At 49.3% G+C, this 24497-nt stretch overlaps 1 protein-coding gene across 1 annotated transcript in view; it reads left to right on the top strand.

Annotated features, from left to right (window-relative positions):
• The window catches only part of MEGF11 (multiple EGF like domains 11), a 224000-nt gene that overhangs the window by 153842 nt on the left and 45661 nt on the right, over positions 1-24497 (top strand). Inside the window, exons 7-9 of the mRNA XM_090268354.1 lie at positions 3945-4081; positions 8802-9014; positions 15940-16114. Coding sequence (XP_090124480.1) covers positions 3945-4081; positions 8802-9014; positions 15940-16114 — 525 coding nt within the window. The remainder of the gene's footprint in view (positions 1-3944; positions 4082-8801; positions 9015-15939; positions 16115-24497) is intronic.

Below are 24497 nucleotides of genomic sequence, written 5' to 3'. Positions count from 1 at the left end.
CTCATCCCATGTCCACTTCAGTGGAAGTAATAGTAATTAAAGGCCTGCTCTTTAAGACACCTCTCTAATCTCCCTTAATCTTTACAAGCACCTGGGAGACCAGGGTTACCACTCTTATTCTATAGGTGAGGAAACTGAGACTTAAAACAATCATATAACTTGCCCTAGCTCAGCCACCTGGGACGAAGCGGAACTGGGATTTGAACCCAAATCCTGACTTTGAGCCCAGTGTTCTTCCCACCACACCAGGCAGCAGGCCTTACAAGGTATCAGATTCTTTAAGGCCCCAGGAGCTCAAACTCAAGGAGGAACCTAGGGGTTTAGAGACCTGGATTGGCTGCAGTTGGGGAATACGAGAAGTCTCAGGAACACCCGATTTCCCCAGGAAGTGTTGGAAGGAAGCATTCTGTGCACCAAACTCTGCTACTGGTGTTCTCGAGGGGCCTTGGTTGTGTGCGTGTGTTGTGTGTGTGTGTGTGTGCACGCACGCGTACATGAGGGTCCCACCATGCTCCACGATAGGGAGGTAGGAGGTTCAAGCACAGTCCCCCAACAAGGCTGAAAATGGTATTTTAGTGTCAGAGTATCCTTGTCTACCCCAGGACTGCAGAGGACTGACTCAGAGGATAGCCAGAGACTCCTCTCCCCCCTCAAGAATGCCTAAGCTTTTAGGGTGCGGTGAGAAATGCTGGCCCCTGCCACACCTGGGGCACCACCTCCAGGAGGAAGAGGGGCCTCTCCTCTGAGTAGCTGTTCACTGCCACTCTCCTCACACACACACTCATCTCACTGTCCCTTTTCTCCGCCACCCCAAGCCCCCCCCCCCAGATCCTCGCTGTCTGACTTATGTGTGGAGGAGATGTCTAAGCTAAAAGGCCTCCCACTTAATTCATTACAAGTAAATTGAACAATATTGAAAGATGTCTCTGGTCAGCAGGATTTTCCTGACTAAACTAGCTTCCTCGGGCGTGGCTGTTATTGGTGCTTAATACTTGTGTGTTGAACTAATTGATTAATTAATTGTGGGAGACTACTTGATCTCCATAGGAGCTATAACTAGCTCTTGTGGGAGAGAAGCTGAAAAGGCAGCAAGAGACAAGAGCAGGTTATGATTTCTGTTTGATAAAGACGTAAGATTCATAGTATAATTCAAAAGTTGTCTCATACCACAAGGCTAATACTAGAAGGAGGGGAAAGTCATCCCCTGCACGACTCATAAATCCCATACCCAAAAGGCAACCACACTCAAATTTTTTAGTTTCTTCTGGTACTTTCCTCCATAATTCTTTATAACATGCTTTACTGCCATTTCCTTTTTCCAATGTAGACATTTATCGAATCTTTTGACTTCCTAATGCAGAATAAAATGTCACTCTAACACACACACACACACACACACACACACACACACACACACACACACACACACACACACACACACACACACACACACACACACACACACACACACACACACACACACACACACACACACACACACACACACACACACACACACACACACACACACACACACACACACACACACACACACACACACACACACCCCTTTCTCCCACTCTCTGGAAGGCATTTTATTACCATTTTTGGTCAAAGCACCTTTTCATGTTTAGGTACGTATGACCACATTCGTACTGTTACTAACGTCCCCTAAAACTCCGCAGAACTCTAAAATGCTCTCAATGAGGTCGGACACATCAGCAGTCTCCTGGCTTGGCGTAGTTTGAAGGCCACACTCACGGTGCCCTGCGTGCTTCTGCTCCTGCTGCACAGCGTCACCCTAGGACTTCCAACCCCACCCTGGAGCTCCTTTCCCCTCTCTTCCGTTGGATTCCCTATTTCCAGGAGCACATGTCTTTCTTTTTCTTGGGTAATTCTTTTTTATGAAAAAGAAAGAAAACCCTCCAGTAGCTTCCTGAGAAAGTGTTCGTGGAAATTTAATTTTTTAAAGGTGTTCACATCTGAAAGTGTCTTACTGAATCCCCCATCTGAGTGTTCATTTAGCTGGGTGTAGAATTCTAGGTTGGAAATTATTTTCCTCCAGATTTTTAAGGCATGGTTCCATTGGCTCCTGGTTTCCAGTTAAGAAGTCTAATACATTTTGATGTCTGTTCTTTTGTAGGTGACTTTATTCGTAGAAATGTAAAATTTTACACTGATACACCTAATGTCAATCTCTTTTCACTCTTTGTATTGGATACTCTATAGGCACTTTCAATTCAGAAATCAGTGCTTTCCATCCTTCTGTTCTGGGAAATTTTCTTGTTTTGTATTTCTCACTTAATTTACTTACCTCCATTTTTCTGTCCTGTTGTCTGGAACCCCTGTTAATTAGACGTCAGAACTCTTGGACTGATCCACCAATTTTATTATATTCTAATTCTGTCTCTCATATTCTCTCTTTCTCTCTCTCTCTCCTCTCTCTCTCTCTCTGCCCCCATTTTCCCCTCTACTTTGTAGGACATTTCTTTATCTTCCAGCTATTCTAGGCAATTTTTAAAAATTTCTGTCATCTTATTTTTACTTTTTAAGAACTCTTTTCTGTTCTTTAGATATCCCCTTTTAAGCCCTCTGTTTTTTCATGGATACAAATATCTTCATATAACTGCATAACGATATTCACTTTCATTATAACAGAGGCTTCTTGTTCTGTTTAATTTGCTCCCTGCATTGTTCCTTTCATCTGTTTGTCGGCTTTGGTCTTCTTTTGTGTTCGAGCCTTCTTGTTAGAGTCTCCTCTCATGCTAGAGTCTCATTTCAAATATCTGGTGCTCCTTGGCCACCTGTTTATATTTCACCATAAGCCTCAGAAAAGCTGGGTGGAAGCCTGGAGGCATGTTTGCAGACTGATAGGATCCTCAAATACCAGTATCTGTAGGTCTTTCCTTGTGAGCTCTCAGTGTCCCCGGAAGGGAATCCCCCAGAATGCTATGCTAGAGAGTATAGTCCAGGAGTCTGCATTCTAGGAGCTGACTGGGGAAGAGAGCAGAGGGTCTGATGATTGAACAAGCTGAATCATGCAGGATCTCCATCTCTCATGGAACCCCCACCCGCAGCTTGGTATCCCGGTATCCAAAGCCTATGTGGATCAACCTCTCTAAAAGTGAACTGCCAGTCTTGGGAAACCATCTGGCTTTGTAAAAAGAGAATGAAAATCTGCGGGCCTAATTCCCTGTGTTATAAGTTTTCCAACAGTTCTCTGTTTCATCACACCTGCACCTTGGCTTTCCAAAGTTCCTGGTGTCTCTGATTCCTGAGCTTTTCTGAGGTTACAAGGCAATCTGATGTCTCCCCACACTCCCTTTGCAGCCACTTAGCATTGCTGGGAAAGCAGAAACCTCAGCAGTTAGTTCCTCCATCTGCTCTTCCATCTTCCAACAGGTGACATCTCTTGTCCTCTATGGTCTCCTCTCCTATTCCTTTTGTCCTTGTAGTTTTATACACCCCCCCCCCCTTTCATGTTAGCTGGGTTTAGGAAAGAAGTGGAGATAAATGTATGCTTCCAGACCACCATGTTTAATCATGGTCTCTGTTTTTCCATACTAACGTGAGAGCACTTAGCACCTGGTGCTTTAGTTACCTGTTTTCTTGTCTTCTTAACAGACTGAGAGGACTGGAATTGAGTCTTACTCCTATTTTTATATCCTTAATGTCTAAGAGAATGCCTGGAATACAACAGGCACTCAATAAATGTGTCCTGAATAACTGGATAAACAAATTGACCTTAGTCTCCCCATCTCTGAAGTGGGGCTTTGGAGACATGATGTCTGACTTTCTATGCTTCCATGATTGTGGAGAAAGTTACACTGAGGGAACGGAGTGGTTCCTTAGACCAGAGCAGCTGTGCCACTTCTAGGAGAGAGTGGCTTTAGGATTGCATCTCGGAAGGACCACCTATGCATGTCTTTCCTCCTCTGTTTCAGGGAGCAGTGTGTGCCCAGCCCTGCCCACCAGGGACGTTTGGCCAGAACTGCAGCCAGGACTGTCCTTGCCACCATGGTGGACAGTGTGACCATGTGACTGGGCAGTGTCACTGCACCGCGGGATACATGGGGGACAGGTAAGGATGCTGTTAACTATTGTCCTTACAGTTCATATTGCTTATTTGCACAGCAGCCTTGCAGAGAACAGCTGAGGTTTACTGGCCCACAGCATTCTCCTGCCAGCTTTCCCATTCCTTTCTCAGAGAGCATTCTGAGTCCTGCCAGGGAGATTTATCAGCTCACCCTCCCTCACCCTTGGACTGCTGAATGTATCCTCTGCCCCCAGTCTGTGGCCTGAGCCCTGAACTTGCATTGCCTCCCCTGGGGAAGCAGGTGAGCACCTACCACCCACTCTCTACTTTCTGCCCTCCTGCAGGGAGGCAATGACACCAATAATCCAAAGAAGCCAAGAATGCCAACTCACTTCACACATTTTGCACCATTTCTTCTAGAAGTGGATTTTTATTCCTAATGTGGGTTCTACCAAATGGATACTGACATCAGTGTGCATCCCCTGAAGGCCTCCTGTCTGAGAGCAGACTGAACAAGGACACCAGTGTCCTGGGATCAAACCAGCCTTGCAGAGTGGATATTCCACAAAGCACGTAACTAAGGAATAACCATGTGGGCACATTTCCCAGCATAGGAAGGATGCCATGATGATAGAGTAGAATGAGAACCGCAGCCAATGTGTCCGGTGGTGAATGAACTCAGAGCTGGAAGAGGACATTTGCCCACATGACCAGGACCACGCCTTCTGCCTTGCTCTGTGAGCCACATGTCTCTGTGAGCAGAGAGAGGGGCACTCAAGAGGAGGCTCCTACATTCCATGCCTGGTTCCGTGGGACCCATGTTTCATCTCTGGCCCTGGATTTGGTTACTCTGCCCAGACAAGATGGGGTGAGAGGGACATTTGTTTGCCATTCCTCTGCCTCCCCTGTCCAGGTAACATTAGGAAACAGAAACTGGGGCCGAATCAACCAGAGAGTCCTCCGGCCTCTGACTGATATAACTGGGCTCCTCCAACTCTCGCTGGAGTCAGCCCCAAATCCTTATGGATGTTCAGGAAAGAGCTTTTCCATTGTCAGCTGTCAGGGTGCTTTCCCCCAACGTGAAGGCTTCATGCCAGACCTGATGTCATTGGGAGCCAGGATTCATCTCCATGAGTGTGGGGTGGATGCCCTCCAGAACACGGGGTGTGGCAGCTGGGCATCCCTCCCTCCCTGGTCTCTGTCAGAGAGACCGCATCTCTAGGGGAAGTAGGGGAGGAATGACTGAAGCACTGAGCCCACCTTCCTGTCCTCACCAACTCCCCCAATAAGGAGACGCTCAGGATGAGCCAGCAGTGGTAAGAGACTGAAGAGCCAGGACCAGGATAGACCCCTTTGTTTCAGGCCGCTTTCACATGGGAGGGGGGAATGTAGCCCATTTTCAGCAGAGGAGGAGACCCAGGGCTCCCACTGGCGGGATTCAATGCCAGGCGACCCAGCCTCATGGAAACTCTCGATTTTCAGGCCAGGGTGTCCCAAACGGAGAAGCAACCCTAATCCTTCTTCCTGTTGGGCCCAGCCCGTGATCCTGGAGCAGAGAGAAATCCTGAAAGCCTCGGGGTCCTCCAGCAAGCTTTGCCAATCAAGCTACAGAGAAGAATTCAATAGAAGGGCCAGGCAGCATTTGGGTTTCCCACCTAAAGGGGCTGCCTGGTGTTTACTACTTTGTAAGATTGCCTCCATGAATTTTGTAGGTGACAGCTGCATTAACCCGCCCCAAATCATCACGAGCATATTAAAGTTGAGTGGGTGTAATAACGCAGGCCTCCCCGGATAGGCAGAATCCAGTGCAAATTAAACATGAAATGTAACGAGGGCTTTGCAGCTCATTTTGTAATTTAATTGAGCAATGTATCTGGTTGTTAATGGCAATATCAGACACATTAGATTGATATGTTGCAAAGGAAGGATGTTTAAGTAGAAAACTAATTCTTGCTGTGATTACCCTTCTGTTCCACAGTCCTCGTTATTAGTGTGCTTTGTGTAAAATTCATTAGCAGTCGTTGCTTGATCTCTAAATAAATAAGTTATTTAAATTGTGAGTAGGAAAAAAAAGAGGCTGATTATGTAAATGGATTAGGTTGTCAATATTTTATTTGCAGCTTCTTTTTCTGGGGCTATGGAGTCAGTCACTTCATAAATATGGCTGGGTGGGGAAGTGCCCTTCAGAGGAAGCTCACTGTCCAGGGGTCTGCCCTGTGTGCTGGATGAGAGGAAGCAGGAATGTTCCAGTGAAAGGAAAGAAGGGTCAGGAGGTGTCTCCTGGCTTGCATTCCTTCCCCTGATGTCTGAGACATCTGAGGGGAGCCAAGCTCAGTGAGTCCTGGAAAAATCCATCCTGAGGCCGAACAGGGGCAGGCAATTCAGACAGTGATGTTTTTCAGCTCTTCAGCACTCTGCGTCCTCTTCTGTCTCAATTTCCCTCCTTGCCTCCTGCTTCCGGCCTCCCCACCGCCTCCCTGTCTCCCACCTTCCAATTCCTCTCCAGATATCCCCTCTTTCTTCCTCTTCCTCCCTCTTTTCCTGTCCTATTTCCCTTCATAAGGCCTCAGACTGGCTAAATGCAGCAAGATTTTCAGGAACGTGATCTAGGGTCATCTCAGCCACCTGCTGGTTTTATGAGGTTGGAACAGCCAGTTCACCTGCCCGGGTCCCATGCTCTTCAACTCCAAAGTGAGGGTGATGGGAATATCTGCTGTGCTGGGGGCTGGGGACAGGCCCTGGGGCCCAAGCAATTGGAAGCACCTCTCTATCTGATGCCCGGGGCTGTAGTCATTATTACCCCTGTTGCCCCCTCCATTCTGCCTGAGTCCTCCTTTTGCCACAGTGGCTCTGAGAGGTGAGAATGGGTAGCATCCTCCCGTGAGGGAAGTCCTGAAGGCTTGACCCCAGTTACCATCTCCTCTCCTTGCCATTTCGGACTCAAGGCAACAGGGAAGAAGACGGCAGGCAGAGGCACCCCAGTGTGACGCTGCCAACACCTGTGCCCAGCACCCTGGCTGCTCCGTCTTCCTGCCACCTGCTGGCTGGCCTGACCGCGCACTGGGGTCTGGCCGCCCACCCTCACAACAGGCAACCAAGGCCGCCCAGACACAGGCCCTGTTGTGGAAAGCACTGATTCCAACTCAGTACTCTCCAAGCTTAATCAAGAAACCAGGGCTATGTTTTTTAAACATCTTTTATTTCTACCTTCCCTCACCAACACTCCTTCATTATTGTAGAAAGCCTGGGAAGTGGAGAAGCTGACAATTAAAACAGTTCAAATTCCCTAAGTCCACCCCATTGCTAACATCGGGAATTCTTCCCTTTGAGCTTCTTTTACACCAGAATCTGAGGCAGAAAGTCAGATGGGTTTCGTTAGGAGAACTACAAAAAAACAATATTTACAAGAGTAATAATAATAACTAACCTTTCTCACTGAGCCCTGACCATGCATGGGGCACCTTTCTAAATATTTACACACATTATCTCATTTAACCCTCACACAACCTGGTGAGGCTCAGTTCTTATCATCGCATTTTGTGATGAGGATGCAGAGGTCAGAGCTGTAGGTTCTCCCTTCTCCATGCCATTGAAGGAGAGCTAGGACAGGGGTCATCCAAAACCTCAGACGCTCTTTCTCCTCGTCTCTGGGACACAGGAGTCAGCCACCTCTTTTACTCCAAAGGCTCCCAGGTCCCCCAATTCCTCACCCACTGCCCTAACTTGTCAAGATCCAGTTGCTAGGACAATGAATTTGTGTCCCATGGGAAGTAGCCCTAGCATGGGGTGGGGGTGCCAGCAAGTCCAAGAAATGAGGCAGTTGGCAGCAGGGGTCACACCCTCCCACAGAGGACCCACAACCAGTGTTTGTGAGTCTGAGTCAAATAATTACCTTGATTCTGGGAGTTCCAAGTACCAGGCCTGAGCAGAGGCAGGACACAAAGAGGGCCTAGTTCTTCTGAGGAGGCTCACTAGGTAATGGGAGAGGCTCAGCCCCTGCCTTGGGGGGACCTCCAGTCCAAGGAAGAGGAATTCTCCAGTCTGATGGGGGAGGGATGCCTCTTGTACTCATGGGGGAACTCCACACTGGCAGTGTGAGAACAGGAGCCTACACCTGCCCAAAAGACTCAGAAACAACAGAGAGAGTGAATAAAAATGAAATTACCCCATGTCATCAAATCTGAGATGCCACCGATTGCTAAGATGCATTATTATTTTATATTCTGCTAAGAATGAAAAACACTGATAATTACATTATGACACACCACCAGTTATAAGATTTAACTGATTTTAGAGATGTTAAAAATATTTTTAAAAGATAAGATTTAGTGTTTGATAGATGACAGAAGCTTCGCTTTGGAAAGAGGAAACTGTCCTAGAGATGGATAGGGTGGTGATGGTTGTGTGACAACATGAATGTACATAATGCCACTGAACTGTACACTTAAAATGGTCAAAATGGTCAATTTCATGTGACACTTATTTTCCTGCCATCAAAAAAGGAAGAAAAAAAAAAAAGACCTATAGTCAATGAAATATGATAGTACAAACTCAGTGCTGGGAGACTGAGGGGACCTGGCACAAACAGGGAAACAGACTAGGGTGATTGTGGCACTGAATACTTTCCAGACAAGAGGGAAAGTGGGGGAGGCTATGAGGGGGTGCAGCCCACCAGGTCCAGTCCTGGAAGCTGGGAGTGCCTGCTGGATGGATCAGGAAGGGCAGACGAGGGGCACAGTCTCAGCCCCATTCTACCTCCCTGCAGGTGCCAGGAGGAATGCCCCTTCGGGACCTTCGGCTTCCAGTGCTCCCAGCGCTGTGACTGCCACAACGGAGGCCAGTGTTCACCCACTACCGGCGCCTGTGCATGTGAGCCTGGCTACAAAGGCCCGCGCTGCCAGGAGCGGCTGTGCCCCGAGGGCCTGCACGGCCCAAGCTGCACCTTGCCCTGCCCCTGCGATGCCGACAACACCATCAGGTATGAGCTGGGGTAGGGGTGGGGTGGGCCCTGGTGGAGAGAGGCTTCTCAGGGCACAGACCCCCACCTCCAGCCCAGTCATCCAGACAGGACAGTGAAAGAGCTGGGGCCTCAGCAACCATCTTTGCTGACCACTTGGATGAAAGGAAGGGAAAGCCCCAGGCCACACGGGAGCTGGGACCAGGACCCAGGTCATCTGCCTCTGTCTACCATACTAGGCTGTCGGCATTGAAAAAGGGCTAACCTGAGACCCCAACACTCAGAAGCCAGAAGGGAGCCTGGTGACCTTCAGGGGAGTGGGCTGGGGGTGGGTAAGCTCACACAGTCCTGTGGGGCCAGGATGGCCAGCTCCAGATGCCATAGGTTCTGAGGGCATTGGCCTGGAGAACATTTCACCTCTACATACTCTGCATTTAACCAAATGCTTCCCCAATCCCAAGGGGCCCAGAGACAGGACTGCTGGGGCAGAAGAAGGAGCCACAGAAGGCCAGTGCCAGATGGGATCTTACAAACCAGTGTGGCCTCCCTTGGGCCTGGAGAGGGCTGTTCCAGCAGGCCTTAGCTAGGGTAGAGGGACAGGAGGGACAGGGCGCAGGCCCTTTGTTAGGCCTCTCCTGCAATCTGTGTCCTTTGGGACTTGGGGACACCTGGACAGAAGCTGGCTTCACCCCTGCTTCCAAAGGAGCCTGAATCTGGGAAACCACAGCTGCCCTGGGCCCCCTCTTCCAGCTCCCTTCACGGCAGCTGGTACCGCCCTCTGGTAATAAATGAGGCTGACCCCCACCCAGGCAAATGCCTCTGCAGCCATTTAGGTGGCTGCCTTTTTTCTGGGTGGTAAAGGGTGGGGAGAGTCTTCTGTTGGACCTGCAGGACAGCTCCAGGGAGGACTGGCAGTGCCTGTGGGGACTGTTTGCAGACTAGAGACTCCTCTGCTCTACAGCCCTGTGTCTGGGACCGCCAGGACTTAGCCTTGGCCCCTCTTCATTCCCAGCTTTTGGTTCTTCACAAATCACCCGAGAGCCTCTGGCTACTGCAAGCAGAGGCATCTTAGGGAGTGTTATGGCTTAGATGAAATCCGTCTTCAGTCCTCAGTCCCTGGCACTGAGCAGCCGGTGTGGTGCTGCTACAAGCGTAGAGTGCTGGGATGCAGACTACTGCAGGGGCCCTGGAGCCAACAGAGTTGGCCTGTATATGAGCTGAGCCCTCATTCCCTCCGTCATTCACTCAACAAACACTGAATGCCTGCAGGGCTGGACCGCAAGGAAGAAATAAAGGGTCTCTCACCACTAGTCCAGCCCCCCGGTACTCAGATCTGCAGCAGTCACACACACTGAGCCCCTTCTACTACGTTTCTTTAAAACCAGTCGTGAGACACAGCTTTATTTTATGAACTCCTGAAAAAGGAAAACACTATCAACCGAACCATGATGTGCCATTGATTGTATAATACACTCAATATCAGCAATGTGGAAATGTGGGAGAAAGTGCATCTTAGAATGAGTGGAATATATATGTCTAGCCCACATTATGCTCAAGTCACTGTGACCCAGGGCTGGGTGCAGAAAGCCCCACTGGAGACTACGATGCTGGTTAGGGAAGGCTTCCTAGAGGAGGTGGCATCTGGGCTGGAAGGCAGGGTGAGAGTTCCAAAGCTTTAAACATGGGGGGTCCCACATGGGACAGCACCAGGAACCCCCATCCCTGCTGGGAAGCCAAGAAAGGACCCTGTCTGGGACAGGAAGCAAGGCTGCTTCTGAGGTCCAGTGCAGGGCTAGTCCCTGCCACAGAGATCCAACCAACCCCCAAATTAAAGGGATATTGTTTTCCTCCCATGCCTGAGCAGCCATGCCCTGCATAATTTATCCTTTCTCTGAAGGAGTCCTCAATGCATTATTAATCTGAAAGGACTTCCTCCTCTCAGTCGCTAATCTCAGCCCATCCAATATTGATGGTTATTTGCTTTGTCTTTAATGAGTGTCATGTTTCAGAGACTGGGAGGCAGTAGCGTTGCTTGGCGGGGGGGGGGGGGGGGGGGGGGGGGGGGGTGGCGGCTCTGAGAGCACCTGGCAGCCAACCCCCAAGGCTGGGCTCCTCAGAGGCTGCATGACCAGCCCCTCACAGCCTGGGCTCCTTGAAGGCAGGAGTACCTGGCTAGTGCATCTCCTCCGCAGCCTCAGCGGCGCACAGTGCCTGGCACAGAGCAGGTGGTTCTGCCCTTGAACTGATGTCAGCCCTATATTTTAAAACATTTCACTTCTTTCTCTTGGCACACTGCCCCAGCGACTGAGCCCCCAACACACAAAGTTCAGTCTAACTCAGGGTTTCACAGCCTCACCACTATTGGCATCTGGGGCTAGATAATACTTTGTTGACCATTTTAGCATGTTGAGCAGTATCCCTGGCCTCTGCCCACACGGTGCCAGTAGCAGCACCCTGCCCCCGAGTTCTGAAAACCAGATGTGTTTCCTGGGTAGGATGAGGGCAGGCAAAATTGAGGCTCAGTTAGAGCCTCTGATCTAACTGAACTCTCATGCTGTGCTGGCTTTGTTCTCGGGGACACAGAGAACAGCTCTCTTCCTCTGTGTGCACACAGGTCACTTCTCTCTTCCCATGAACCTTTGTCCCATTAGAGAGCCTTCTCTTGGGTTCCAAGAAAAGCAGAGGGACAACTCTGTAACTCCTAATCCCAAAGCAGGTCAGCTGCAGGTTCTGGGGGGGTCCAGGGCCCCTGAGTCCCGACCTCAGAGCTCCCTCTGTCTGAGCAAATGTCCTGATGTGTGCGCTTCTCCTCTCCCTGTCTCCGTTTCCCAATCTGTCCATCACCTTTCATCAGCCCAGTGGCGGTCAAAGGTCTCTTGTGGTCTTTGAAAATGAAGCTTCCATCCAACTCCTGAGAGATGGAGGGAGCGCGGGGCCCCCAGAAGTCTTGTCTCATTCCCCTCTGGCTTCTGCTTCCTCCTGTTGTAAGAGCTGGTGACAGAGCCCCACCAAGCCGGCTTGTGAGGACTTGAGTACCTTTACTAGGAAGACGAGTACTAGCAGTCCCCAACGAGAGCAAACCCTGCTCATCAGTCCAGCCCCAGCCTGTCTGCTCTGTGCCCCTCTAGAGAGGCTGCTTCAGGGAAGTCGTGTCCACGTGGCCAGGAAGGAAGAGGCTGCAAAGATTCCCCATCCCTTCATTCCCTTTGTGTAGCGCACACAAAAGAAGCCATCTCCTTCATAAAAGAATGACCTTGAGGGAGAGTGCTTGTGTGCTGGGCCTCTTCCAGGTCCCCTCCACAATTGGATTGTCATAGACGAATTCTAGCAGCTGTGATCACGTATTACCTCTGAAAGATTGGATTTAGCCAACAGATGCAGCATTGATAGTAATCTCAGAGCAGCCAGAAAAAGAGGCAGAAAAATGCACCCTGAAAAGATGCCTATATTGTTCAGCTTTCGGCTCCCATTAACTTGTGATTAATCTATGTCTGGGGAAAACGGGAGAAAGACGAGGAAGAAGAAACAGAGCAAACCTACACCAGGGTTCGTGACTTTGGCCTGAGCCTAACCGACAGGCACTTGCCCACTGCGTTACAAGGGAGGAACCTGTGAAGAAGGTGCCGAGAACACAGTGATCATGGTTCTCAGTCACAGTCAGCGGTCACCACCACCCCCTCCCGACCTTTTCAAAGAGATTTTGGAGTTTTTATAAAACATGACAAGTGACCAAATTAAGAAAATAGAGGTCTTGGTCTTTTTAAATAAAAGTTTTAGGGGCGTGAGAGAGAAAGAAATAATTCCAGGTTTGGGTTGGAGCGCTCTGGCTCTGAGTAAAAAGTAAAACTGATGCCAAGACACACCCTTGAGCAGCCAAAACACTGACAGCTGTGATGGATGGAAAAGGGGGAACACAGCAGTGCTTAGACGTCCACACTTGCTGGCTCACTGGGTTTCTAGCATGCCTTTTATAGGGGGGTGTTCCCACAAGAGCAAGGACTGCAATAAGAGGGTCTATTCATAGGAAGGGCAGAAGGATGCCCGAGACCCTTGAGAATCTCCCGGGGTGGGGAGAGCCGATCACTGCAGCCAGCACTGCCGCCTCGGTCATTTCTTGGGTCCAAGGGTCTCTGCCTCCACCACAGTGACTGAGCCAGTCCCTCTGAACCAAGACCTCAGAGGAGGCCCCTGGAAGGTTGGAACTGAGGGAGGCCATGCCTGAAGGCTTTGCTCAGTGTTAGGACAAAGAGGAGTGCCCCACCCCGTCTGGCTGAGGGTCGGAGCCACCAGACGGGGCGTCCTGTCCCACGGCATCCATGTCAACCACCTTTCTACCCTTGCAGTGTGGGGCTCAGAGAGGAATTTTTCTGGATACTTTCAGAAGTATTTCCAGGTCAGGAAGTGTTCAAACACTCATCTCTTACATGACTCCTTCTTTTTTACATATATATAACTTCTATTGCTTTCCGTGTTTATAAATATAATAAATGCTCAGTTTGAGAATGTCAGAGAACACAAAGAAATTTAAAGGAAAAAAAAAAACAAAAACTCAGGATCACTTACAATTTCTCAACCCAGAGGGGAGCACAAAAACCATTTTGTTGTAATTTGTTCATTCATCATCCATGTCCGTATGGGTCTATATCACTTTTTTGCATATTTTAGATCATGACTTCACATATAATTTGCTTATTTCACTTAACCTCATGGCATTAAGTAACTTGGAAAGCATTTGAATGCTTCTTTAACATTCCTTCCTATGGATTGTCATAATTCACTTCACCAGTATCGTGTTGTCAGAGGCAGCATGAGGCAGTGGACTGATCACGGTCGCACAGACCTGGGTTTGAATCCCAGCTGCTCCTGATTTAGCTGTGTGACCTTGGGTAAGTCACGTAACCTCCAAGTGCCATCTGTAAAACAGAGGCTCTAAGGCCTAAACCACAGGTTTATGTGATGATTAGATATGTGTAAAGTGCCTGGTGCTTTAACAGCCTAGTCACATATTATTTATTATTTAAATTGCTTCCATTTTCCGCTGTTATAAATAATGCTTCAGGGAACTTATGTGTACATAAATCTTTCCCTACAACTATGATTATTTCCTTTGCATAAAGTCTTAGAAATAGAATCACAAAACCAAAGGGTCTCAGTATTTTTAGCAGGATTCCTGATACATAGCCCAGGTTATTTTCCAGAAACCTTGACCAGCATTGAATATTGCTCCTTTAAAACAATTTTTTTTTATTGTTATGATAGAGAAGGAGTGATATCTAATTGTTATTTTGATTTGATGATTAATGAAACTAGTTAATAATCCAACATTTTACAAAATGATTATTAGCCATTTATACTTTCTATTCAGGAACTGTCTGCTCCTGTCCATTCCTCATTTTCTGTGAGAAAACCAGGGCTCCCAGAAGAGAAATAGCTTGGCTGGGCTTCACACAATTAGTTTGTTCATTATCTCATCCGCCAAATGTGTAGTGAGCATCTCCAGTGCGCCAGGGGCCCTGCTGGGCGCTGGGGTACAATACAGAGGTGAAATAGACAAAAGACTCTCCCCCATGGAGCTGTCACCTGGTGACACAGAAAATAATTATAGTAAATGCACTATTCATTCCCAAGTATTTATGGGGCCGTGAATATGAGCCAGGCACTGGAGGTCCACCAGCGACCTAGAGAGACAAATCCCACGTCCTTGTGGAACTTAGCAGAACTGAGACTTGTACGCAGGCTCCTCCTGCCAGCCCAGAGCAGGTTCCTGTCAGCCATATCCTTGTAGGTGACTCCGGTGCAGGGAAGCAGGTGACACGGGGAACCTAAGAGGCTCGTCTCTACCATCCGGCATCTTCTCGGGCCTCCCAGAAGGAGTTGCCAAGTACAAGAGATTTGCCAGGGAGACAGCTGTGAGGGGTCATAGGGAGGGGACAGGGTAGACTGAGGGAGCATCAGACAGCAATGCAATTCTGACCCCTGTGAAGGAGAGAAGGAATGGAGGAAGACTGGGTGGAAAGTCCTGGACTGCAGCACAGTTCTAAGAAAGTTTGGTAAGGTGGGACGTCTTTAAACCAAAGTTGCCCATCAGAGGAGTCCCAGATCTTCTAAGAATGTGCTCTGACCTTACTCTCCCTGCTGTGCTCTGGCTGGAAACAGGCCAGGGAAAGTGTGGCCTCTGAGCAAACGCAGTGATGGGTTTCAGACACAATAGCTGGGGCCATCGGTCAATTACACACCTGCAGAAGCCCTGAGAAAGACAGTCACGGCATCCTGCATCCCCTCTGATCCTGAGTGGATATTGCTTGTTGCATCAGACCTCTGCCAGCCCCACTCTCCAGAGGCCATAGCAGGCAGCTCCTGCCTGCATCCAAGTGGTCCTTTCTCTGACCTAGAAAGATAGGGGATGGAGACAATGTCCATCACTCTTAAGGAGCCCTGGCAAAACACAGATAGAGGGTACCCCTCCAATGCAGACAGTGCCACAGGGGGGCAGCCCATCCACCCTGAGCTCTCATTTTAACTCAGCAAATGTTCACTGAGTTCCCTCAATATGCCTCTGGGTCTCACGACAACTCTCTTATGCTTATCCCCCCACCAGGCATCTGTCTTGGGTGCAGAGTAGGTGACACTCCAGACCCCATAATCCATAAGGGAAGGAACGGAAGAGGCTAACTTCTGTTTTGGTCTCTGTGTATTTTTATTATAAAGAACACTTGTTTGGGAGTCCAGAAACCTGTATTCTAATCCCAATTTTATCATTTTCTTGCTATGTGACTTAACGCAAATTATATAACCACCATGAGCCTTGGTTTCCTGGGGTTAATAAGACCGCATGGCCTTGGGACCATCTAATAAACAAATGGGGCGTTAAGACTTGGTACGGGTACAGGGTGAGGCATGCCCACATTCCTGACCAGACTTTCCTCTCATCTTCTCATCTGCTCAGCTGCCACCCAGTAACTGGAGCTTGCACCTGCCAGCCGGGCTGGTCAGGCCACCATTGCAACGAGTCCTGCCCTGCTGGCTACTATGGCGATGGCTGCCAGCTGCCGTGCACCTGTCAGAACGGAGCCGACTGCCACAGTATAACAGGGAGCTGCACTTGTGCCCCAGGCTTCATGGTAAGATGGGAAGGATCTCCCGTGGCTCCTGTGCCCCCACTCCCACACAGGAGAGGAGGGACCAGCTCCTACTGCTTCCTGGTGGAACAACTTTCTGACTTTACAATGGTGTAAAAGTGATACGCATTTAGTAGAAACTGTACTTTTTCGAATTTTGATCTTTCCCTGGACTAGTGATATGCTATATGATACCCTGCCATGATAGTGAGATGATTTTGGCCAACTGTCGGCCATTGTGAGCATTCTGAGCACATTTAAGGTAGGCCAGCTGAAGCTATGATGTTCAGCAGGTTATGGGTGTTAAGTGCGTTTTTGGCTTACATTATTTTCCATTTACAGTGGGCTTATCAAGACATCACCCCACCGTAAGTCAAGGAACACCTGTAGTTTTACATCACAATAACCACAGTGCACATGGGCAGTTTAGTATTCTGCTTTTTTTCACCCACTTTTGCTGCTTGGGCTTCTTAATTATCACTTTATATGGCTGCATAACATCGCAGGAGCTGCCGTGCCCCCAGTTTACTCAGCCATTCCCTACCTGACAAATACTGGCTTGTGTCCAGTGTTCCAAGCAATGTCGCAATGAGCATCTCCCTACAAACGGTTTCTTCCCTCCTATTGAATTATTTCCTTAGGGCAACTTCCCAGGGTCAGTGGGCATAATTATTCATGGCTCTTGATGGATGTTGCCCTATACTTTCCTCAAGGGTTATATCAATCTAGGCTGCCACCAGCTGTGTGTGAATGTACCTATTTCAAAACAACGGTGCTAACTTTTTTTCTTTTTTTGCTAATTATATAAGTAGAAAATGGCTCCTCAATGTTGCTCTAATTTGCATTGCTTTGATTACTAAGGAGAGTGAACGTTTTCATCACGTGTTTGTTTACTAGTTGCATTTCCTCATGAGTTATGCTGGTCTTTATGAAGTTTGATTCGAGGGAACTTGACACTGGAAGTGAAATCCTGTTCAAAGGTGGAGTGTGCCCAGTGGGCCTCAGGACCCAAAAACTCAAGGGTCCCCTATGGCCATTTTTTTAATTATGCTGTAGGAAGTGGTCTGTGCAGCAGAAAGTATGGTCTTTGGAACCAGACCAGGGTCATATCCTGGCTGTCCTGCTTACCGACAGTGTGACCTTGGGCCAACAAGTTAATCTCTTTCAGAATCAGTGTCTTTACCTATGGAATTGGACACCTGCCTTGCAAAGTTGCTGTCAGGTGTAGAGATGGGATAAAGGATCTTGCCTCAACTCCTCTCAGAATTCAGTTAACTTAGAAATCCCTGGTGGGATTTGTTAAAGTGAAGGTTCTAATTCTGTTGATCCGGGAGCAGCCTGAGGTTCTGCATGTCTCATGAGCTCCCAGGTGAAGCCAATGCTGCTGGTCGGTCGCCTCACTTTTGTAAGAAGGGGATGGTGCTCAACCTGAGCTGCCCATTGGAATCACCTGGGGAGCATCACAGACACTGATACCCGGGCCCCTGCTCTCAGAGATGCAGATGTAGTTGGCCTGGGTGTGGTCTGTTTGAGGCCAGTGTGCTGCCGAGGTGGATATCCAGTAAAGGATGCCGTTGTCACTGTAGGAGTGTGGGTTTGATGACAGTGTCTTGTGGGCAGGTTGCCCCTGGTCTATAGAACAAAACTCTGTTCCACTCCCTCTTCCTCCTCCCCAATGCAGATAAACTGGGTGAAAATTAGCTCCAGTGGCATCTTCAAAAGAGAAAAGTCTGTTTCTCCTGCAGGTTTTGAATGTAACTTACCTTTATTAATGTGAGCTTTTTCCATAACTTCCATTGAAAAATGAAGTGGCCCATGTTTGGGATTTGGGTAAGAGTTGTTTGGAGTTGAAATCTCACATAGCTTAGGTGACTGAAGCTGAAGTGAACTGACCACACCAGACTGCTAGTGGACATCTTGACCCCTGTACAGCTTGGCTACTGGGGTAGTTCTATGGCTTTGGGCACATTCATGGCCCCGATTCCTCCATCTGTAAATGATGAGTTTATAGAGGGAGATGAACTGACTTCTAAGATGGTCTCCTATGCAGACTCCAAGTCAGGAGACACACCCTTCTGGTGGAAATGAGGTAAAATAGAAGCAAGGAGGTGTGTATGTGTGGGTGAATGTTGCGGGGCGGGGGTGGGAGTGGGGGTGGTCATTGAGGTTATTATGGTCTGATTGCGTACACTGTCTATGGGCCTGTCCCCCCTTCTTTACCTCCAGCTATTTACCTGGTCACTGCTCCTCAGCAGGGGAAGTCGGGATGCTGGGAGAGCCTAAGGAGTCTGTGTGCCCACTGTCCCCAGGCTGGAGCTCCAGCAGTATGGAGGCCAGGCTACTGCCTCGCTTCTATCCCACTGGATGCAAATGACTCCCTGCTCTTGAATTATGGGGGACTTGGCACTTATAGAAATCATCTAGCTCTGGAGTTCCCCCTGCCTGGGGCTTGGGGCTAAGATAGATTGTGAGCCAACCTTCCCTGGTGAGCCCTACAAATTTCCATCCATCTCCTCCTGCCCAGCCTCATTATACGCAGAAAGGCTTTTCTGGGCCCTGTCAGGTGTGGAGCAGGAGATGCTGGAGGTGATTACGGAAGAGTCGGTTGTTCTCACCCAGTGTGACTCATTCTTGCACGCACCATCCTCTAAGGGGGGGCGTCATTACTGTCACCCTCACCCCAGCTTCCAAATGAATGGGACTTCCTGCAATTAGCTGGCTCTGGTGAGGGTGGGGGATCGGGGCAATCAGCAGAGCAGACTTGGCTGAGACCCTCCCCTAAATGTCCACAGTCAATAATAATGACCAATGCCTTTATTTACTGTTTGGTTTGTGAATATATGTGCCTGCCTTTTTCCTTAAAAGATTTTTAGGATGGGCAATTAATTAGAAAACTAACTACAAAGAGTCCTTTTCTGAGTGTTTGGAGACCTTGATTCTAGGCTCTGCAACCTTGGACATGTCACTTCACCTTGCTGGGCCTCAGTTCCTCACCATAAGATGGCAGTCACATCAGCCCTGCCTGCTCTGGGATGTGAGCAGCCAACATGGTAATGGATGTGAGGCCACATCCTCAGCTCTCCCCCCCACCCCCCACCAGAGCGCTCTCTGCCAAGGGCTCTGTAAGGAGGCTATTAGGGTAGCTCAATGAAAACAGAGTCTCTGAAGACTGAGAATGGTCTCAGGCTCAACATAAATGTGAGAAGTGCTGATGAAGTAGTGCAAAGCCGCCCCTTGGAGCCGGCCAAGTGCCACGCCTGCTCCCACCCCTGAGCCCGTAAGAATATAGAGCAGCAGCAAGTCCCACCTGGCACAGGATCACGAAGCCAGCAATGGTGAGAGCCACTGAACTATCAAATGTTAGATGCGTGGCTTTGATTGACAGGTCCCTATGGAGCCACACGAGTCTGAGTTCATATTCTGGCCCTCCAGTTCCCGCCCTGCCTGCAGGCAAGTCCCTTATCCTGCTGAAGCCTGAATTTCCTCATCTATTGAGAGGAGACTTGGCCATGAGAGTGAAAAACTTCATTCGGAAAGTTTATAGCTCAGTGCCTGGCACACAGTAGATACTCTGTAAAAACGATGGTAATTATTAGTGAACTATGAGTATAGTCAGAGAAGGAAAACTCTGACTCCAAAAAACCTCCGCTGCCTTGCGGCATACCTCTTCAGGGGAAAGGCTAAGGGAGTAAACCCCGACAGAAAATCTGGAGCCGGAGTCCCTAAGGCGGTTTGACGTTGTAGTCAACACCGGCAACTCCTGCGGCGCACCTGAAGCCAAGCTGTATTGACTCCGTCTTTCCCTTGGACCCTTCAGCTGCGAAGAGAGGGGGGGTCTGCTGCATGGGCAACAGCAGACCCTCCATATCACCTTGCCCAGGCTCTGTAGCTTCAGCTTCACTGGAGAGGACACTCCAGCGTCATCGCAAGATGTCGATTCAACACGGGAGGAGACAGATACCGTGTCACTCCCGAGTCGGACTGCACAGCCATTCTCGGCGGTGCAGATAGACTCTTAAGAAGCTACACCATCGTCTCTCGAGACGGACGGCTGCCGACGATGAGTGTAGTGGGGAGCATGGCTTCCCCAAGCCCAACACCCTTTTCCAGGTGAGTATGAGGATGCCTTTCCCACGCATGCAAGGAGTTCGGACTAGCCATCAGCCTGACGAAGACGAACGTTATGGCTCAAGGCACGGGGACTCCCCCATGCATCACCATCGACGGATACACCCTGGAGGTTGTCAACGACTTCACTTACCTCGGGTCCACCATCTTGAGCTCTCTGTCAGTCGACTTGGAGGTCAACTGGAGAATCGCCAGGGCAGCCACAGTTATGGCCAAACTGAACCGGCGAGTGTGGAACAATTCCAGCCTCACTGAGAAAACCAGACTGCGCATCTACCAAGCCTGTGTACTCAGCACTCTCCTCTATGGCAGCGAGACGTGGACCACCTACGCAAGGCACGAAAGGAAACTCAACAGCTTCCACATGAGGTGCCTGCGACGCGTCCTGCATGTCGCCTGGCAGGATAAGGTCCCCAACACCGAAGTGCTGAAGCGAGCCAACATGAGCAGTTTGCATGCAGTTCTTAGTGAGAGACGCCTCAGGTGGCTCGGCCATGTCAAAAGAATGGATGCAGGCCGTATTCCCAAAGACCTCCTCTACGGCGAGCTAGCAGAAGGCCAGAGGATGACAGGGCGCCCAAAACTGCGGTTCAAAGACATCTGCAAAAAGGACATGACACAATGCTCCATCAATCTCAACACATGGGAAGTTCAAGCAGAGGACCGCCTAGCCTGGAGGCTCGCGGTCAGGCAAGGTATGTCACGTGCAGAGGCTGCGCGCAACGAGGAGGCGGTCCAGAAAAGATCGAGGCGGAAGCAGCGTCAACAGCAGCAACAACAGCCATCTGCCTTCACCTGTAACAAGTGCGGCAGGGATTGTCACTCCCGAGTCGGACTGCACAGCCATTCTCGGCGGTGCAGATAGACTCTCAAGAAGCTACGCCATCGTCTCTCAAGACGGACGGCTGCCGACGACGACGATGATGAGGATGAGCAACACCCAGGGGTCCCCCTGGAGCAAAGCCATGAACACGCACAGACACTGTCCTAGGCAGATCTACCGCAGCACCCTAAATGGTCGGGCTCAGGAGGTGCTGTGGGTTGGACATGCCTGTCAGTGTTGGAGGAAATGGACATAGACTTGGAGGTGGGAGAGATTCTGGGCGTTTTACGTGTTAGCGCGGCAGCACAAGAGGGATCACTCGGGGCATGCAGTGCTGAACTATATTGGGGCTGCCTGGTAGCAGAAAAGAGCCCTGGCATTGTTTCGGAACCTTGGACAGGTTGCTTAGGCTGGGTTAGACCCTGGAGTCCTCACCTGGTCAGAATACCAGGGTGAACTGAGGTGAGAGGGGTTGGGGAGAGACTGAGGGTGCCAGGGGACTCTGGCTGGTAGAGTCCTGGGAGTGTCCATGTGAGGAATGATCCAGAAAGTGAGGACCCTTCTTCCCATCCACCTAGGGAGTAGCTGACTTGTGGCAATTACAGTCCCACCACCCCTTCCACAGCTTCTCATATCCACCAAATAAAGCTCAAACCCCAGATCATTTGTAACTCGCCCTCAAAACAAGTGAGTTTAGCCCAGGTTGGTGTGGCTCAGTTAGTTGGAGCATCATCCTGGTAACCAAAAGGTTGCAAGTTTGATTCCCAGTTGGGGCACACGCATGGGTTGCGGGTCTGGTCCTTGGTCTGGGCACGTACAGGGTGGGGCAGTGGTGGAATTAATGTTTCTCTCTTGCATCTATGTTTCTCTCCCTCTCTCCCTTCTTCTCTCTCTAAAAAGCTACAAAAAAATGTCCTCCAGTGAGGATTAAAAACAAAAAACTAGTGAGTTCAGCTGAACCTCATCTCTTGCTAAGTCCTGCTACAAACCTCTGCTGTAGCCACACATAACGCACTTTTCCCTAAATACACTGTCTGTTTCCACGCTTCAGCTGCACCTTTTCTCAAGCTTTGTGCTCTTCCTAGAAAGCCCACTCCCACTATTCTTATCTCAGGCTATGAGAATCCTCCTCCACCTTTCAGGTTAAGAGTAAAGGCTGCCTCATCTATGAAGTCTTTCCTGAATACTCCTCTCTTCAAAATTAACCCTTCCCTCTTCTCTCTTCCCACAGAACATGGTACATACTCAGAGTCTGTCTCCCTCCAACTCTGCACCTGCCCCTCTCCCTCCATGCCTGCCATGTGAAAATCTCACTCAATACTTTTTAAGTATATTTTATTGATTATTCTATTACAGTTGTCCCAATTTTTCCCCTTTGCCTCCCTCTGCCCGGTACCTCTCTTCCCTCCAGCAATCCCCGCCTTGGTTCATGTTCATGGATCATGCAATAAATTCTTTGGCTTCTCCATTTACTTTACTATTCTTAACATCCCCCTGTTTATTTTGTTCCTACCAATTATGCTTCTTAATCCCTGTACCTCTTCCCCCATCCTCCCCCTACCCTCTCCTCACTGATAACCCTCCATATGATCTCCACACCTATGGTTCTGTTCCTGTTCTAGTTGTTTGCTTAGGTTTTTTTTTGTTTTGTTTTTTAGAGTCATTTGTTGATAGTTGTGAGTTTGTTGTCATTTTCAATATTTTTAAAAATAAATTAAATTCTTGGGAAGAGCAATGCCCTTAAAGCGGAAGTTTCCAGAATTGACCTTTATAGGAAAGAAACTTACGGCATTTCTCAGTGGGCCCTGCAGTTCAGATAAGCAGGCAGCTGCAGTGGGGCTGGAGCAGCTGTCTCCCATCAGCCCTGGGTTCTGCCTTAAGCAGTCCTATGTAGTGGTTTTGAAGAGACTCAGGAGCAAGATTCCCTGCCTTCAAATACTGGCTTTGCCACTTATTAGCTGTGAGGCCTTGGGCAGGATGCTTTACCTCTCTGTGCCTCTGTTTTCTCACATGTGAAAGGGAAATAATAAAGAAGTCCATCCAATTATTGAGCTGATTAAATCAATTACTACTGTGAAATACTTAGAATGCCTGGCATGTTGGTAGTCTTTACACAAGTGTGAGCTATTATTATCATTATTGCGTTGGTGCTGCCACTGCTATTGTTGTTGTTATTTACCCCAAGGGTTCCCACCAGGAGAGGCTGACCGGCCCTGGCCCAGGTGCCCTGTTTGAGGGTACAGGTAGAAATGGGGGTGAGAGAAAGTGTGCAGAGTTAGTTGAAACTCCTTCCTGGCTGGGAGCTGCAGGGTCCCCAAGGGCAGCCACAGAATCACAAATGGACTTCGCATCACTGCAGGGAGAACACCAGTTTCTCAGCCCTCCACCGCACCCCTCCACTGACTGTCTCTCCTTAATTAGGCCTCACGCAGGCGGCCAGCCTGATGAAGCTCCTGTGCTGCCCTGGGACTAATCGCCGCCACCTTGGCACCTGGAGTCAACAGCCCGTGAGGCCACTGCCAGAGCTGTTCCCAGCCTCCACCTCCTCACATGGAGCCTGTGTGGCCGGGAGATAAGGGGCCCTCTGGTCATTCCTCAGCACAGATGCTGCCTTTCAGCTCTGGCTATAATGGGGATGACGAGCATGGGAGGTGGAGGAGAGGGGCCTGGTGTCCCCTCCCCTGGGACTCAGGGCCTATATTTCTCCCCTGGATGACAGAATTTCTATTACCTTAAAGGGCTCATCTATTTATGCTGCAATTTTTTGAAGCCCTGTCTGCTGTTATTGAACCCTGCATGCTGGCGAGGGGAGCAGGCACTCCATCACCCAAATGAACAAACTCGTTTCCACATTTTTCTCCCCTTTCTTCATGCTGTCGGCAGGTCACACGCAAACCTCCGCTGCTCTGGCTGGGGAAGGTGGGAGGGGGTGAGCATTAGAAAAATCCAGATCAGTGGAGCGGTGATTGAATTTTCCTCTAAGGTTTCTGATGCCCTTTAAAGACGTTACCCTCCCCAAGCCCATCTCCACTCCCTCAAGCTGGGCAGAGTGCGTGTCTGCCTCTTGCATGGCTCCTAAGCTGGAACTAGGGATCCAGGACAGCTGCGAGGCCAGAAGAGACTGTGGACTGAAAATTATCGCCAGGTGACATGTATATCCTGTGTGTGCATTTCCTGTTCTAATTGTTTTGTTCATCAAAGTGCGGTCTGCTGACTACTAACCCTATGAGTAGAAAACCAACTTCTCTTCCCCCTCCCCACCATTGAGTAGCTTCCTAATTATTATACTAAAAGATTTTCCTGGATACAGTGCTGGGGATGAGGAATTCACCCTCTAGCTGCCATGCCCATGTGAGCAGAGGACCACAGGCAGTGCAAAGTAGCAGAAATCACTCCAAAATATACACACACACGCGCACAGACTCCTATACCCAA

This window comes from Furipterus horrens, unplaced genomic scaffold, assembly GCF_987537825.1.
Source record: "Furipterus horrens unplaced genomic scaffold, mFurHor1.1.pri manual_scaffold_3, whole genome shotgun sequence".
Taxonomy (NCBI): domain Eukaryota; kingdom Metazoa; phylum Chordata; class Mammalia; order Chiroptera; family Furipteridae; genus Furipterus; species Furipterus horrens.
This window is presented reverse-complemented; position numbering and strand designations above follow the sequence as displayed.